At 41.7% G+C, this 18,728-nt stretch overlaps 1 protein-coding gene across 3 annotated transcripts in view; it reads left to right on the top strand.

Annotated features, from left to right (window-relative positions):
- Positions 1 to 4,653: 4,653 nt before the first annotated feature.
- Positions 4,654 to 18,728, top strand: part of CDK14 (cyclin dependent kinase 14) — a 384,029-nt gene continuing 369,954 nt past the window's right edge. For 2 of the 3 annotated variants that reach the window (XR_011005641.1, XM_068211387.1), the window contains exons 1-2: positions 4,654 to 4,819; positions 11,091 to 11,122. Coding sequence is in view for 2 of the 3 variants with exons in the window: in XM_068211387.1 (XP_068067488.1) it covers positions 4,729 to 4,819; positions 11,091 to 11,122 (123 nt within the window). In the remaining variant the exon portion in view is untranslated. The remainder of the gene's footprint in view (positions 4,820 to 11,090; positions 11,123 to 18,728) is intronic. The other variant, XM_068211377.1, reaches the window with a different exon arrangement.

Below are 18,728 nucleotides of genomic sequence, written 5' to 3'. Positions count from 1 at the left end.
GATGTGTTTCACTTGCAGCCATTTAACCCCTGATGTGAAGGTGTAAAGTAAAAATGAAGCAGAAAACAAGTGACCCCGTATGTTAATACACGAAATAAAGTGACCACGAGGGGGTACTAGAGGTGTAAAACCATGGATGGCTCCGCAGGTCACCTCGAATCAGCAGCTGGATATAAGGTAGCAGGAAAAACACTTTCTTCCTGTTGTGCCTTTGGAACCATGTGTGTGGACCTTAACTCATTCCTTCATACCCCACAGAACAGGCTTTGGCAATAGCAGCCAGGCTGGAGAGGCAGTACCTGGGCCTATGTGCCCTCCATTAATCAGCAGGGATGCGTGGAATATCAACAAGCGGAAAATTTCCATGGGTGCATAAAAACTGGGATTTAATGGCAATCACCAATAAGGCAACATAAAATGTATCAGCTCTGAGAACTTTGTGTGGGAACAAGTTATGATGTGGTTGCAGATTACACATGTACTGTTCTGCTATTGCCAAAGTTTAATTTTTGTCACTAATGCATTTTGCTAGCAGAGCTTAAAGGTCGTGTCCCTAAGGATATGACACCATTTGTGTTAGCAGAGCCTGGCTTTCTCTTCAGATAATAGTCATCTTGGACTGAGTATTCTTAGAGGACAAGTGAAAGTGAGATTGGGGGAGGGGGGAAGAGGAGGGGGTGCGTTATGTGACTGTACATCCATCTTCATCACTGGAGGGTCACGAAAGGATTGCTGTGTGTTAACAAGCAACACAGCTCCAAGCACTCAGGTCCCAGACGCTGCAGCAGAGAGATCTTTTCAAGGTGAGCAGACTGGCCTAAAGCAGAATGTCTCCAGACAGGGAGATTTATGAAAATCTACTTTATACTGGCAGCAGAAGGCTTGACAAGACAGTGCTCTCCCCAGAGAAGTTAAACTGACTGTTTCATCTCCCTAGAGAGCTTTACCGCTTTCTTCCAACAGACCACTTCACGCAAGGTCTTACTCTGCCCACATAACACTCCAAATCAATGGCATTAACTGCCTCTTCCACGAACACACATTGCTTGTTTATGTGCTCCTAAGGTTTCTGAAATTCAAACACCAGGAATGTAACTTAAGTACACTTAGGGCCTTTCAAGAGCCCCTAAGAAGTGTTACAGGGTCGGGGGTGGGGGGACACATGACAAACACTGGGGTTTAGAGAGAGCTCACAGCACATAAAATTACCCCATAAAATCAACAGCAAGTGCCCTGAGATCTGGAGAGGGCACAGATCTGTGTTACACCCCGAGCCACCATCTGCACCACGCACCACGGATTTATTTTTCTGTCGTTTCATCTTACCCTGCAAGTAATGAATAGCGCAGCCGTGGCTGCTCCATCTGCGGCAAGGAGACTGCTGGCACACCCTGTGCTCCAGGCCCATGACCACACTGCTTGTAGCTCCAAACAATATGTTCTTTTACACAATAATGAGCAAACTGCCAGCCCTGCTCTCTCCCCTTCTTCGGAAATAACCCACACCTCAGTGTGAAACACTGAAATGATGGGGCTCCTGGCTTGCATGATACACTGAGGTGAATGTTTCCCCGTTGTCCGACTTGCAAGTGATATCTTGGCAACTATTTTTCTGGCATTTGATAATACTTATATTTGCAGAGTGATTCAGCATGACTCAGTGTCAGCAGCAGAAGCCAGGATTTGCAGTGAATCCTTACCAAAGCCAGGAAAGGAGATGCTTGGGTCATAGAGTAACTGCAAGCAGTTTTTGTTTAGGATGTTTCTTTGAAGAGTTGATGTAAGAAAAGGTGCTGTAAATAATCTGCCTGGCTTTTTATAAAACAGATGCCCCATTACAAGCAAACATGCTTTAACTTGGTAGAGGCTTGTGGAAGAAGGCAGCAAATAACAATATCATTTTGCATGTTTTTCACACTAATTTTTTATGCCTCACATTTTGAAAGACTTAAAACAGAGCCAAAATCCTGTCCCTACAAGGAAGCAAAACATCATCATCAGAGTAGCTGCTATCTCTGTGGTTTCCTAATTGCATGTTTCTGCTTTACTGGTTTCCTGAGATGGGTGATGGAAATACAGAGATGAGAAATAACAACCACCAGCTTATGAGCTTGATCAAAGCTACAAAAGTGATTCCACATTCCTGAATTCAATGAATTTGCAATACTACTGCCCTTGGAAACAGAAGACGTTTGGGCCGGGGAGAGAACAAAGAAGGACTTTCACAGAAATATTTCTGCCAAATAAAGACCATGGTGGGAAGAATGACACAAATTGCAGGGTGCAGTTGGAGAATCTGTGCACAGCTGGAAGCCTGTCCATCCTCTGATGGAAAAAGTCTGTGTAACATCTCTGCATCCTGAGGTTGTACAATTTTCAGAAGACAAGACATAGGTTTCTCTCACTTGGCACAACACTGGTGTCTAATTTAGGCAAAATTTTCATTGATTTAAAAGACCCTGACATATGCTTGTAGATCACTTCCAGGCAGCTGCAAAGCCAGATGCTTCTCAGAAATTTTGGGTTGCTTGTTTTTCTGTGAAAGACTGCAGTAGCCTGGCAGAGACTTGTCCTTCACAAGTGATAAAGTGATAGTTTACTTAGAAATAGGGAGGAACAAAGGGAATATGTTTCCAATTTCACTAAGTGCTAGGATCTAGGCTAATTCACTAGGTAAGACAGCATCTATCAATTAAGCATGGTTAATTACAGGTTCCTAAGAAGCTCTCAGAAATGATATCCCTAATTGCTGAAAGCAACTCACAGACTGAATTATAGCAGTGTTAGTACAAGTCTCAGCCAACAGCAGAGCTACCTGGAGTGAATGGTGCATACAGAAAATGCAAAGGGCTCAGATGTTAAACTCAGTTTCAGCTCCTGGATCAGAATATTTTATTTATGATGATGTCATTTTCCTCTCCACTAAGAACAGGGGTAGTAATGTCAGATTCAGACAAAGATCAAACCTTCAGCCATTATTAAGTACTTAAATATATTTTTCTTGAAATTATTTGGTTAAACATCCTTAAATACTTGTGTTCTCTCTCCCTTTTTCCTTCTAGTGCCTTTGTCTGTTTCTTCTTAATTTTTATTTCTCCTCCTTTTCCCTGTACTGTTCTCTGCAAGGTTCCAGTTTCCACGTATCTCAATTTCCTTCCATAACATGACATAGCCAAGATTGAAAATGCCATTTTAGCTCCTGTTTCAAAGATGCTAGCAGGGTCAAGAGGATTCACACTTCTGAAAACCTTTTTATCAAACTGTCTGTACATTCAGGTGTTATGCATAAGACATTTTATCAGCACTACTGTACTGCTATACGGCAGGACAAGTTCCCATTATCTTGTATGCCACAAGAGATACATGCATATTCTACATATAGTAGATTAAAATAGAGAATTGCAATCGATTTCCACCTCAAGATGCTGCATACTGTCCATCCCTGCTGCATTTTAATAGAAAGGCTCAATCCCAATCCCAGAGCACAGAGTTCCAGATGGGTTGAACTCAACTCACCTAAACACTTGTCTAGACAAATGTGCTCCTGAAACAGAGCTTAAGACACCATCTAATCCCAGTAAATTGTGTTAGGTGGCCTCATTAAAAACCAAGTTCATTTTAACCAGATAACATGCATTAAAATACAATTTGAGCCACAAAGACCTGGGCTTTAAAATCTTACCTAACGTTTTGCTCTCCAAAAGTACCTACATTAGACTAGACATGACCATCCATTTTTATGGGTTAAACTGATTTATTTTTCAGTAATGTTGCTTCAATTGAGTTAACAAGCTCAAAAGCTCCCAACACTCATTAAGTTGCAGGCTAAGGCACTTGAAGGCACATGATCTGGCTGTGCCTGGAGACGCGCACGGAGAGGACCCCAAGTTTCAACCTGACGGGCCGGGTGCTCTCGGCGGGCGAGGCGCCCTTTCCCCCCGTGCCCCAGCGCAGCAGCGGGGGCGGCGTCCCCCACCCGCCGCCCGCTCTGGGGGTGCCTCCTTCCACCGCCAGACCCCCGGTCAGCCCCGGCCCCGCCGGCCCGGGGGCACCGCAGCGCGTCCCCAGAGACCGCGAAGCAGCAGCGGGGGCGCGGACAGCCCCGGGCGGACACGGTGTCTCCGCTGCCCCGCCGAACGCCACCGCAAGCGCCCTCTGCGCTGCCGCCGCCCCGAGCGCTCCCGACGGGAATCGCCGCATCGCTGTCCGCGCCGGGACGCGCCGCAGACAGAGCGCATCCCTCGGCCCGGCCCCGGCGCTCCCCGCCGGCCCCCCTCACGCCCCCGCCGCCGCCGCCCTTCCTCCCCGGGGCTCCCCGGCCCGCCCAGGCTCCTCCTCCTCCTTTCTCTCAGCGCACCCTCCCTCCCTTCCTCACGCCCTCCCTCCCGCCGCCGGCGCCCGCAGCCCCTGGCCGGACTTTGCTTTCGCTCCTCCATCTCCCGTCGGCGCTGCCGTGGCCCCCGCCCCGCCCGCCGCGTCCGGCCGTGCCGGGGCAGCCGGGCCAGGGGCGGCCCGGGGCTATGAGCCGGGCGCCGGCGGCGCGGAGCCCAGCGGCAGCGGCAGCCGCAGCCGCGGCGTAGGGCTCCTTCCCGGGCGGGACCGGGACCGTCCCGCGGCACCCGGCGGCGCCTCGGGGCGCGGGGAGAGCCCCGGGGCCGGACGGGCGGTGTCTCCCCTGGAGCCAGGGGAGCGGGCTGGCGGCTGGCGGGAGGCGGGGGTCGCCCCCCGATGTGTGACATGATCGACTCGCAGTCCGCCGAGAAAATCAGCAGGATGAAAAAGTTGCGGAGAACTTTATCGGAGAGCTTCGGCCGAATAGGTGAGTCCCGGGCCCGGGCCCCGACGGCTCTGCTCGGCACCCGGCGGTCCCGGCAGGGAGGGGACGGGGGGCGGTGGGCTCAGCGCTGCCAGGCTGGAAACACCCGCTACGATGCCGACCCCGAAGAACCTTTCTTGGGAAGAAAGCTCGGGAAATCAACAACTCTGGTAGCCCCAGCAGTGCTGTATGGGTCTGTGATGGAGTTAGCCCAAAATCGGCTGGGAAGAACAAACTGTAAATGAGAGTTGGATCACGTGCCCCCACTGCCAAAGAGAAACCTCAACAGAAAGCGGTCGGTTATTTTCATTTTGTTGCAGGTCTGCTAATTTATTTTTGGTACGGGCTGCAGGTTGTTTTTAGTTGAGGTGTGAGATGCTGAAGCAGGTAATAGCGGCCCAGACAAAAGAAGTCTGTCTGTCATCTGCTGTGAAGCCTTGTCGCTCTGTCACTGACATAAAGCATCCTGAGGTAGCGTCATCTGAATGCCACTGCCAAGCGTGTTACCTGCCGATGCCACCACACCGTGTTTGGTTTTGACACCAGTTTATTTTACAGTTGAGTTTGTTATTGAGAACAATGCCAAAGAGTTTTGGTCTGCTTGGACTGGTGTTTCTCTTAGTCTTTGGCACACTATGTTGCTTAATTCACTGTTTAGAGCATTAATTCCCACTGACATCATCCACACGCAGCTGAGCAGGGAGAGAAGGCACCTCAGAGGAGGTGTGAAGTATCCCCGAGTTGGTGGGACAGAGCAGCTGGAGGAAGTGCTGTAACACACGAGAGCAGATGCAGCACCCCTGTGCGTGCAGACCTTCTGTGTGGGTCCTTCCACAGTCCTTACCCATGCACTGTCCATTTGGGAGGTCTTCCCTTACAGCCAGTCTGGCTGGCAGAGTGGGTCGGCTTGCAGAGCTGCTTTGTGCCAGTGAGAGGGTGTGAAGTGCCTGTGCCGAAGCCAGGAGCTGTGGCCTTTGGTTCTCCCCCAGTAACCCTACCTAGGATCTGTGCTGGAACACTCGGGCATTTTAATTTTTCACGTGCTGTGTATGCATTCAAGCACTGCAAGCTTTTAAGAGGATGATTGTCTTTGAAATCAGGTGTTTTTATTGTCCTACTCCAGGATGAAAAAGACAGAAAAGCTTATTCTTGCTTGTAAACCAGTGAGTTTCAAGGGGAAATGCAAAGTTACAGTTGTAAAGCAAATATCAAGTCATTGTTACAAATCTTTCTGTCTCCATATGAAAACAGCTTTCACCTATCATCAGTCTTAAACTTGTAAAATGCATTCAACTTTCTTTGACTAGAAGGAAAAACAAATATGAAGCAGTCAGGTGTTTGGTCTGTTATATGTCCCTGTGCGTGTATAAACACAGAGAGACACTTCCACAGAACTGTGAAAGGGTTTTACTAATGGTGGAAGTCATTAACAAAGAAAATGGTTTGAATGAGGATGCTGCTTTGTTGTAACAGTGACAGTCCTGTTAATGCCTTCTAGAGATCAAGGCCCCTCTGGCTGGTAATTTCTGCATGTTTTATTTGGCTCGGTTGGGTGATCATCTCTTCTTGTCATTTTGCACAAATTAAACAAGCTTTTAGTTTCCTTGGGAGCTCTGGCCTGGTTTTAGATACACGGATATTTATGTCTAAAAGCTCCTCCAGTTCTGTGTGTATATGCACAGAAGTGTAGGAGTGTGGTCTGGTATGCAGTTGGTTTGTTTGTTTGCTGGTGGTTGTTTTGTGATTAAAATACAGCTGCTGACAGCAAGTTTGTTCCATCTTCAGATGATCAAATATATTGATCATCTTTCTGGTAACTGCACTTTGAGCAAAAAAAAACTTCTAATTTATCTGTGTGAGGTTTGAAGATAGTTCACTCCCTGATACCAGAGGCACAGATAAGCCCAAGCAAATAAATTCTAAACTTGCATACCAGGAAATCCTTGGTTAAAACATGTGCTGTACTTAACTCTTATATTGACGTGCAGGAGAGAAAACAAAAAACCTAATTGGAAAAAGACTTTGTGGATATTTGACATTTGGGGTTTAAAGCTCTTTTTGTAGGTGCTGGTTGCTTGGTATGGTTAGCAAATTACAAATTAAATATGTATTTAATTTGTAACTTTTTCAGTCATCTGTTCAGTTGTGATTTGTCATGAATAACAAATTCCTGACAGTGGTAAAGGCCAGGTTGGGTGGGGCTTTGAGCAACTTGATCTAGTGGAAGTTGTCCTTGCCCATAACAGGGGAGCTGGGATGATCTTGAAAGTGTCCTCCCACCCAAACCATTCTGTGATTCTGTAAAAGAGTGATGATACATGAACTTTTTCTGTTCTGCCTCAATGTCTTGTGTTTTTGCAGGTTTAAGTACAGAACATAGTATCATGAGCATAGTCATATAAACGATGTGAGAGTACTATAGTGTTTGAATCAAATAGTTAGTGAGTCAAGCCTTCATGTGTTGCAGTAGGAAAGATCTGATGATCGTTCATAAAATGATAAAGCACTGTCACACCTTCCCCCAGTGTTGGCAGTATTCTGTCAACTAAATGCAGTTCTTCCAAACTTTAGTACCAGATTTAGATAGCCAAGTTTATGTTAGCCTCTTGGATAAGAGTGATGGAAATGTAGCCTGATTGTCATTGGCAGTGAGATTTTTTTTTTTTGTTAGAGCTTGCAGGTTAACACTCAATAAACTGCATTTCAGACCCACTTCTCCCCATGAAGTAATCCCCTCAATTTGAGGAGCTGTAGCTGCAATTAATTTATGATTTTTTTTTTACAGTGCACTCAAGTATGTTAGGTAACGTTTGTAGCTATTTCCGCACCATCTCTAGACAGTGTAGCTGTTCCTGGGGCACAGCAGATGCCCAAAGGGTACCAACAGCAGCCTCAGGAAGACTTGACCCATTTTCTTAACTGTGAACTGATGCTTTGCATCCACCAGTTTCCTGGAACAGGGTGATGAAGATCTGGCTCATCAAACAAAATTGGGCTTGGTCTTAGAGCCCAAGGATATTAGGTAACTCTTAGAGTACCTAATATTTAAAAGGTTTATTTTGCTGAGTTGAAAATTGTGATGTGTGAAGTTGCCCACTCAGTGAGCCTTTTCCTGAGCATTCACTTTGTTCCATTATGTGCAAATCTGGCAGAGGATGACACAGTGCTGTGGTGTGCTGGGGGAAATGTGTGTGGTCTTTGGTGCTACAGGGTGGCTCTTTGCTGCAGAAATTGTATGCTTCCAGTTCTAGAGAAATGAACTATCTTTGTAGCTTAGGTACCCTTTCTCCTGGCAGAAATTTTCTGGTGTTTCTAGGTGTGTCCCTCTTAAAAGTTATCTTATAATAAAGAACTTTTATTGCTAAGAATCTGAAAAAATAGACATAATTCTTTTCACTCATAAGTTTCTGCCAGCCTGTTCATTTTTATATGAACATCCATATTAGTTTAAAAAATTTGGTTTCCTTGCTTCGAGACTGTGTTGACCATACAAGTGAACACATCATAACTATATGTTAAGCAACTTCTAGAGATTCAGTTGACTCTCTGTTTAATTTAGCATTTAAACCTTTATTAGGTTTGGTTCTTAGTTTTGCCCTTTGATAATTATGTAATTAAATTATTAGTGAATTATTTAATAAAAGCAATAATCATCTCTTAATCATGTGAAGAGTTCTTAGCTATGCATTTGTTGAAGCTCATATAGTACCAGAATCACATTTGAGATCACTTCAGCTCATTTAACTTCTGTTTTCTTATGAGTTTCTTTAGTCAAAAACTAACACCAGGTTACAAAGAAAGAAAGGGAAGGAAGAAAGAAAAAAGAAAGAGAGAAAACATTGCTGAGATTTATCACAGTGTGCTGAAAGCAACTGGCCTTTCTGAGCATCCCTGGGCTTTGTTACTATCTCCTCACTGATACAAAGGTTATCTCCACTAATCTCCTCTGATGTACATCCACATAGCTCACATACCTGAGATAATGAGAACTTCATTTGTAAACAGTTTATTTTTTTCTTAAGTTCATCAGAACTTTTTTTAACAGTTTAAAAAGGAAAAGATTGCAGCAAGGTGGAAAAGGTGTTTTTAATATAGTTTGTTCTATAAAATATGCTGCTTTGGTGTCTTCTTTGGGAGATGCTATGTAGTGAATTGGTTGAGACTGATATTATTTTTAAACAGAATCTCATTAAATGGGTGGCCAGAACTCTCATACTCTTTCTGTGATTCTTAAAAGCCCTCTTTTAGTCAAAGGTAGAAGCTAAAGACAAGCCAAATATATGCAATGGACCACGGATTCCCATTTCTTCTTGTTCTGTTACACTGTGAATTTCATTTAGCTATCTGTTTGGTTTTTCCTGTAGTATTCTGGTCATGTGGAAATCTTGTGTTTTGGTAAGGGAGAAAAGCTTGTCAGCCCAGCTTAAGGTGTGTAATTTTCTGATTTATAGCTTGTATGTCATTGTGACCTGAATGGTAATTGAGAATATTAGAAGCATGTTCCGAAAAAGTGTTCCATAGATTGGGGGTTCTCTCTCTCTCTCTTTCCTTCTCTTTCCTGACTCATAGCTTTGAGTACTTGGGATTGGCAGTCTGAAAATATTTTGATCATCCTTCAAAACCATAAAAATATATTTAACTATCAAAATGTACTTGTGCCTCAGATCTCCACAGCAAAATACCAGGGTTTGTTTCATTGTTTTTGTCACTGAGCATGACATCTAGGTTAATAAAGCAGTGATCTTCAAAGGTTTCAGGGAAGCCATGTTTCATGTCCTAAAGAAATGGGAGTTTAAAAGCAAAGGAAGGCTGGACACTCCCTGCTTTTCTGTACAAAGATAACTGGGAATTGTGCCTTGCTGCCCATGGTGGAGATTCTGGAGGTGCAGCACCATTTGCACAGGTGGTCCTGCCTCTGTACCACTTCTGATAAAGCTTCTACAGTTTTGGCATTGCTTTTGTTTTGTTTGTTTCTTGTGGGTTTTTGTTTGTTTTAATTTTAGTTTTTGTTTTGTTTGGTTTTTATGTTTGCTGTGGGTTTTTTGTGGTTTTTTTTTTGGTTTGTTTGTTTTGGGGGTTTTCAGGGTTTCTTTTTTTGTTTTGTTTTGATGGGGTTTTTTTCTGGTTGCTTTTGGTTTTGAAGCTGGTAACACAATTGCTCCTGAAGACAAAATTTGGAAGATGTTTAGAAATTACTAGTAATTTGAAGGCAGAAGGAGCATCTAAAAGAGAAAAAGAACAACTGGAGTCTAGATCCTCAGCCATGCTAGTTGCTTAAATATTTATCTTCTGCCGAAATATGCAGGAGTGTAAGAAACATTATGGTGCTTAAATGATGAGAAGGGACACTTCTGGTGCAGCACTGCATGAGCTGCATGGTTGTTCAGATGACCTCCCTCAAACTGAAAACCTTTGTGGTTTAAACTGAAAAGAACCAGTGCCATCACCAATGCAATGGTTTATCTAATTTTAGCTCTTCAAGAGAGGGAAACAAAGAGCACCTTCAGGTCATGGCATGCAGCACATGGAGCGCAGTCCCTCGTGGGTCTGGTTGAGAAAAAGAACCAGTCTCGTACCTTCAGACTGGCACGGTTCAGTGCAGATTTGGAAAAATTAATTTTCTTCATATTTCAATAAAGAAGTCCAGTATGCTGTAAAGGAAAACTTTCCATCAGCTTAATCTTTGCTACAACGGCAGAACTATTCATGTCTTCATTTTCTTACCAGTTCACATATTTTCTGAACTGTTTTTCTCATATGTTTGCTGATTAATTACTTGTTAATAGTGTAAGAAAGAAATCTCTTCTGCTTTAGTGCAAGTCATACTAAAAATTACAAAAAGAAAAGAAAAAGGAAAAAAGCATGTTACAGTGCATACTATTTCATAAAGAGTTAGTACTTGAAATACTGAATACATGGTTAGGTGTTTGTTATACTTTTCCTTTTTGAAGTTCAGTCAAGTTCTTCATAAAGGGTTTTCACACTCACTAGAAATTAAAATAAAAATCCAAACCCACCCTTACAAACTCTTATTTTCTTTAACCTGAGAGGATTTTTTCATAAATATATAAATTTACTTTCTTAGAAACTGTCTGTGCTATTCTACATTCCATTTACAGATTCAGATTTTGAGTATAAAATTGTTATTCATGCCAGCTTGTTCTTTCCTATTATAACAGGAAAATGATGCCCTGTTGTTTTTTTCTTTTCTAGTGGTTTGTGTTCATTAAAATGCAGTACAGATAATAATTTCTTTTTTCTTTTCATTTTAAAGCCTTGAAGAAGGAAGATAGCAGCTTTGATGAGGTAGGTTGAATGTCTTTGTACCTTACATAGTCCAGGTATGCCTTTAGTATTTCTCACTGATGCTAGAAGAAACCCACAGATAGTAGTGTTATGATGTGCATGTGAATTAATACATGCTTATTGCTCAAACATATTTTCATTTTCTGAATAACTACTAGAACAATGTGTTAGTCAAAGGGTCTGCATGGAACACTTAGGGTTTTTTTTTTTTAATGTAATACAACTGGATGTTTTAAGAAAAGTGGCCATTTAAAACTGTTCAATGCTGAGAAATGTTGCATGCAGGGAAAATACTTTATAGAACTTTGCCCGTGATAATTCCTGTAACTGTAGGCCTGTACTGTAACAGGCAGGGGAAAAACATCACTCCTGAGAGAATACCTTATGTAAAGTGCTGCTGCACTTCTTGCTGAATATGTCAACTGAGAGAGATGCTTATTATTAAATTAAAAAGAAACCCAACCCAAGAGCACAAAACCAACATCTAGTCTATTGGTAAAGGTGATACTTGATTATTCAATGTCATGAGTTTGGGGTCTTGACCTATCTGTGATGTGATTTGCAAGTTAACTTGTAAAATATGCTGCTCACGATTTGTGCTTGAGAGTTTCAGGTCAGTGCAAGTCATGCCACAGAGCAAGTTTATGCAGGAAGAGGTGTAGGCCTTGGTGTGATGACTGGTCATATTGTGGTCAATGCTTGCCTTGTACTTCCCTCTGCCACCATAGCTGGAAGCAAATGGAAGTATTTTCATGTGTTGATGTTACGCTTCTGGCATTTCTTCTTCATTGCCTGCTGTAAGCCTAAATTCTTGGCTGAATAGAGTGAGATAGCTGTTGTGTAATGCCAGATTCTAGAATAAATAAATGATGATGTAATGTCCTGGATTCTGGATCAAATTAGACTCCATCTCTTTCTAAACAGATCACACTGATGCTCAGATACAGCAGTAACAATATAAATGCTTCGTGATTTTGTGACATGCGTTGCAAAAGCTGTAACTCACCTCGACCCCTCTCAGGTCTGCAGTGAAGGGTCATGGGGTCGGGCTCTCTTTTCAGGAACTCTGTTGCATTGTGCAGTGGTCCTGACTACTTGGTCCTATTTTATTTCTCTTGTAACACTCATGGAACTTGATTCCACCTTAGAAGTTACACCTGTACGAATACGTGCAGATACGTGCTTAGTAAACTCTGAATCCTTGTTTTACAAATCTGTTCTGGTTCTGTTCTGTGTTTTCTTCTGAAGGCTGCAGTGGTATATCTGTGCTATAACCTACTCAGTAAGTAGTAATACCTCATATTAAATTTGATTCAGAATTTGAAAAGATCTATTAAAAAGCATTGTCATATGAAGATGGAAGTTCTGTCCCCTTCCCTTCCCCAGGATTGTTTATCTGCAGGTTGCATTTATTTTCTTTAAACCTGGTTTTCTGCTTTAACAGGAGAAAACTTCAGCAAATTTTTATTTAAATTCAAGGGGCTTGGGGGAGAAATAATCTTTCAAATACATTTTTAATGGAATCTGACAGATTGTTGCAACGAGCTACTGCAGAGGCAGTAAGGGACACCTAGTGGGAAGGGTACACAAAAGAATTTTCTTCCATTTCCTGTAAATATGGAAGAGCTTGATGTGACATTTGCATCAACTGGTTCCATAGTTTTAGGTGTCATTTCTTAGAAGAAAGAAAAGTGTGTTGAGATTTTATGTTGTCCTTATTATCTCTTCAAATTCTACACAGTTCTTGGTGATTTTCTAGCCTAAAGTGTGAATCAGAGAATGAGCTGTGCCAGGTATCACTTAATTCCTTTCTTTTCAAACATCCTTCAAATCAGGAGATGAAACAGACATTGGTAACAGTAATGTACTCGATTTAATAACACCTAAGGAAGACAGTATCTGTGAGCAGAGATGTACATATTGGTCTTAGGAGGCCGTCCTGAAAAACACTAAGACCATAGTGTGGTATTAAAAAAACCAGTCTAGTCTTCTGGTTTGTATATGTACTATTGATATAACAGGGAAACAGTTATGAAGAAAGTTAAGATGGGAATAAGTGGGAATATCAGATGGGACTATCACATAAGGAGAAGAGAGAGGAAATAGTTTTCCAAGGTGTCCAAAGCTGTCAGCTTTGGACCTCCTACTACAAGAAATGAAATAGTCAACTATTGAAACAAATTTCATTTAACAAGCAGTGCGATCTCCTTGTATGGTTAGTGAAAAGATGCTCTTTTATGTTGCTGACAGATGCTGTGTGTCTCTTCTCAGCCTGTTTCCCCTTTCCTGAAGGGAGGTTGACCTGTGAAGCAGTGCTTGAACAAGGAGCAATGAACTTGCAGAGGGACTTTATGCTCTTGACAGGTAGAGGAGGAGGACTCGTGTTTTAGCCTTTCAAGTTGTGACCAGAACACCAGGAGCAGAAGCTGGCCAGCAGGGACCTGAAATCTCTGATGGAGGAGAGAAAGTGGCATGAAGAGGAAGATGACCCTTCTAAAGCTGCAAGGTCTGCATTTGCAGCTGAATAGGTTGTCACTTCATTCTGTGTGTTGTAGGTGCTGCATGAGGTTCTTACTTGTTTGTCTCTCAGGAAATGAGGGGAATAAATTGAGGACTTCAGTGGCTCTTAATTCTACCTGATTTTAATTGCTTGCAGTAACTGAAAAATGTACAACACTGCTGGAAGTTGTCTGTCTTTTGAAGAGAAACTACTAAAAATGAAGATGTCAGACATGATAGGCAAGTGTACCACATAATTGCTTTCTGTCAGTTATGAATTTAATCTCTCCAGTAAATTAGGACCAAAAGAATCATGAGCAGTGAAGCCTGTGATTAAGTTATGTGTTAGAAAATATTTTGTATTTGTAGAATTTTTCAGGGATCTTACTGCTGTATTTAGTCCTACCCATAAGGTGAGAGCACAACAATAGTGTGAAGGAGTAGTGTAGGATTTCTCACTTTTTAATACCTGCTCTTGTGTTGCTTTGATTAAATTTTAAATGAAAAAAACAGTTTTCTGTAAATGATGCCAACCTTTGCTTTGGTCCATGAGAACACTGAATTTATCTATTTAATGGATTTAGTCGTAGCCTGCTCACCTTCCTAAGATGTTGTGACATCTTCAGAGACTTGTATGAATAAAGGAGTGGATACAGACCACTTCTTCTTGAGTCTTTTCACTTGAATCTTCTTTAAGTCTTTCTCAAAGCAGTAATCATGTGGTTTTGTTTTTTATTTTTTTACCTTTAGCCTCTTCTTTTTTGTCATACTGGTCACAATGTGGGAACTGAAACACAGGCCTGTGTCAGTATGTGCTGAAATCAGTGGGAAGGTTCTCAGTGTTTTCAGTGGTTTGTGGATTAGTTTCCTCTGTCATGGAGTATCATGGGAGAGGGGGGCTGTTCTTGTCTGTTTTCAAAGTTTTTTTGAGTCAGGCACCTTCTCCTTGTGTCCTTAAATGTACCTTATCTTTTCTCTGAAAATGGCAAACAGTGAACCACCCTCCCCTCCCAAAGCAGCTGCCCTGTTTTTCAAAGCAACCTAAGTTTCACACTCTGAGCGTAGGTTCTGGCACAGTTAGCATCTGTTGTGTTGTTTTAGGTGAAGCTCTGATTATCTGCACTGAATATCATGATAGAAAATGAGCACCTCTGAGGAGCAGCACTACATGAAAAGAGCAGTCTGAAAACACATAAGTGTTCCTTGAGTGAACATTTTATTTATGCTTCAGTAGTTTGTCAAAGTTTAGATTAATAATTTCCAACTATGCAGAATTGCTTTGATGTGTTTGGACCACTGGAGTAACAAGTCCACTCTGCCATATAATGATGGAACCAATTTATTTTTCATTACAAGGTGATCAAGGCCAATAACAGCTGAATTGTAGCATATTTGTTGGAATAACAGCCATTGTTGATGTTGTGACTAAACTTATCTCAAGGCTGGTGGTAACCTACTCCTTTGGTTAGCTGCTTGCTATTACAATTTATTTCTAAATTATTGTCAGCAGTTGCAAGCTGTTGTTTCTTGTCCTTCTGTTGATGGTTTCTCTGAGCACTTAAATCATGTTTTAAGACCTTCAGTCATATGTGTGCATACAAAATAAATTAATGTCACAATGAAATCAAAAGAAAATCTTCAGACAAAATAAATATGAATTCTGTTGATTAATGCTTCTTATAGTGAGTTTTATTACTATTGTTTAGCTGTATTTTAGTGTTAATTTTTACTGCTATCAAGAGCACCTATTTTATAAGGCCATATTTCTTAGGATATTGGGGTACTGTGATTGTGCCTGCTGCATGTGTAGTGCTGTCTGACTTCACCCAGTAACTTTGAAGCTGGCTGACACTAGATGCCTAGATGCTTGGTGGAAAAGCATGTGAGCTGGCTGAGGGGTAGAGATAAGAATCTCCTCTGATGGAAAAGTTGAAATGCAAGTTCTTGCGAGCATACGAAAATGCAGTTGGAGGTGTTATGAATACTCTGACTTCAGCAAAATCCTTAATACTCATCTACTCCTTACTACATATAGAGTCTCCAACTCTGAGGAAGCCAAATTTCATTTATTTCACTAATGGAACAACTTCTGTGTGTTTGAAGTGGAAGTGTGTGAAAGGGGAGAGAGTTCTGCCAAGTTACTTCTTGATGCTGTAATGTACTTGCTTTCACAGTCTCTCTAACCCCAAATAAAAAGGCTACTCCCTCTGTGGGATGTTGGCATGAAAAATGTCTTGGTTTAAAGGACACCCATCTCTGAACCAGAACTTTTGCATAGAGATTATTTTGACTTGAACAGTTAAAGGAAAGGGTGTAGTTGGAAAAAAGTAAAGCTTTGTAAAGCATGAACAAGAAGTATTTGAATGCCATAATGCAGGTCGCACATAATAAACTAAATAACTTTTCTGCATTTTTTTACTATTTTATTTCTAGTAAGTAGCTTGAGAGAGAAGTGCATGTATGACAGAAAGATAAAAAACCCTTAAAATTTGGAAAAAAATGCCAGAAATATAGGTGTCAGAGCATTTTCTAAATAATAACAGGGAACTGGGTCAGAAAAACTTCATCTGGTAGTTAGGTTACTTTGCCAAATGTGTACAAAGGTGATTCAGGTGTCTGGAAAAATGTGTCTGTTCAGATGTATTGTCACAGAGCAAATGAAAGGAAACATAATTCCAGGCAGAAGACAACTCAGTATTGGAAGTTGCTGCTTTTGAAGTGTTACTTGATGCATGACACAGGCAAATATTTTTGGTGACAAGGTAAAAGCTCGATAGTGTAATCTGATGCCTCCTGCAGGAGGACCACCCTCTTGGGTTAGAAAGGTCTTTGTGTGCCTGATAAAGATCTTTCCAGACTGCCACCTTTGGGTGGGAAGATGGGTGGGGATGATGTTGTCTCCTGAGCCTGTGCATGACAGAGATTTCCCAGGAGATGGTTTTGTTCCTACCACTCCTAATTCTATGTCTTCTTTTCCCCAGTACTGTTCTCTTACACTTCTGAGGATCTGGTGTTGGTCCAGTGGTTGCCCAGCAGCAGATGGCTTAGACATCAGCTTGCCCAACAGATTTACTGGTCTCTGCATCTTTCTGAGGTCATTCCAACAAAATATTAATGTGAATTGTGTCCTACGTCTTAGGACTGCTGTGTGATGCTAATGTGTGCATCTGTAGCAGAATAGTGCCAGCATTTCAGGTCTTAGAAAGTTGTTCTCATCTGCTTTAAGGGAAAGATTGTTTTCTCTGGATTGATAATATTATTAGCAATTGTGTTTCAGGTGAGTCTGAGAATGAAGGGCATGAATGGAAGAGAGCAAATACTGCCATTCTGCTAAAGCTTCCTATTGCATCAGCTGTGGGACAGGTGTGCCTTCTGTGGGACAGAAGGGACACTGTTCTGTAAAAACCCTGGTTTGTGAAACTCCTGGTAGCTTAAAAAAGCCCAACTCTTGGGCAGCCTTGCACAATTTCTCAGAGAATTTCTAATATTTATTAGAATAATATGGTGATCAGGGATTCCTGTCATTTCCCTGTGCTATATTGCACATGGAAATAAATCAGGTTCTGGAAGATGTGAGACATTTCTGAAATAGATCTAGGTGACCACAATGCAAGCTGGTAAGTAACTGAGAAGTGGCAGGAAAGCCACCAAGAAAAACTGACTATGAAATCGCTGCTTTCTTTTGCCAGTTCCAAGGCTTTGAAGCAAAACCTGAGACCACGTGGAAGGTTTTGAGATTCACTTGGCAGTGACTCTTACCCATTCAGTACAGGAATTGTTCTTAATGTTGGGGGATAGACCTTGCCTTTAGGAGATATAAGTTTGAGAACCCTCTTTTGTAGCTGAGGAAGAGCCTTATTCTTGGCACATCCCTTAAATCTGTGGAGTGGCAGTGGTTTGAATTTTTGCCTCAGCCATTGATATGTTCTGTTGTGTGTTCTGCTGCCTGGTGTGTTTGGTGAGATTGCATCCTATTGCCTTTTAGAAAGTGTGTAATGTTTTCATGACATAAGAAAGTGGTTAAGTGTGCACCTGCTTACTCTCCCTTTTCTCTGCCTTTTCTTCTGTAGAAACTGGATAGAAGAAGGATTCTTGTGACTAGTTAATATGCCTGTGTCCTTTGCTTAACTTTTTTTAAAAATGGATGGAGCAAAGGAGCAGAACTTGGTCTGAATCCATGTCTGCAGCAATGACTGGTGGGGATTTGGCCAAAATGCTGACATATATAGCTCTGTTGTGATGTGCAGGCAAGTGTTTTAGCTATCAGAGAAACACTGCAAAATGAAGATGAATTTCCAGGCCTACTTCTTTCACTTGTGCATGTGTAGTTTGGGATGTTTCTGCTCATCAGATGAGAGGGTGTATGCATTCCAGGAGCGTGGAGTCTGAATATAAGCTATTATTATTTTGATAAATATGCTTACACATAGATCCTGCTGTTTATTTTCTTGGGATGTATGGGATATAGTAATTTATTGATAGATTAAATAGAGTAACAAAGCACAATATGCTATATATGGGATCCATATCTTCTTGTTCTTGGCCTTGTGGGCAATCTCCCGACTGTGAGGCAAGAAATAATCATGTCACTTCCTTGATAGGTCTGTCTTTTCCATCTACTCTGTACTTAGATATTATTGTGTTTGTTCTTTTTTTCTTCCAAGCCACACTATGAACAGACATATGACTATACCTAAATCTTTTTCTCATAAAGGGATCTAAATGAAAATTATCAGTCTACATTTTAACTTTCCTGAGAAATTCTACATGTATAATGCCTCATCTGCTGTGTGTCACAATATTGCTGACAGCCATATATTTGCAGGATCTCATCCACAGTAATCAAAGTTCTGAGTCAATTGACATGTCTTGTTAATTATTTGGAAGGGATAAGAAAAAGGAGATTACAGGCTTGTTCAAGCAAAATGGATTTTATGTACACAAAACAATGTCATTTTGATGATATTAAGGCTTAAAGAAATTGTTATTGGATTACACCTCTTTTTCTATATATTCCGGAATTTATCTTTTTCCCCTTCCAGCAAACTTTTCTACTTCTAAGCCAGTTGAGTCAGAGTCCTGCTAGTACTTCTTATGTTCATTTCAG

The sequence above is a fragment of the Anomalospiza imberbis genome, chromosome 1, assembly GCF_031753505.1.
Source record: "Anomalospiza imberbis isolate Cuckoo-Finch-1a 21T00152 chromosome 1, ASM3175350v1, whole genome shotgun sequence".
NCBI lineage: Eukaryota > Metazoa > Chordata > Aves > Passeriformes > Viduidae > Anomalospiza > Anomalospiza imberbis.
The sequence above is the reverse complement of the archived record's forward strand: the minus strand, read 5'-3'. Positions and strand labels throughout refer to the sequence as shown.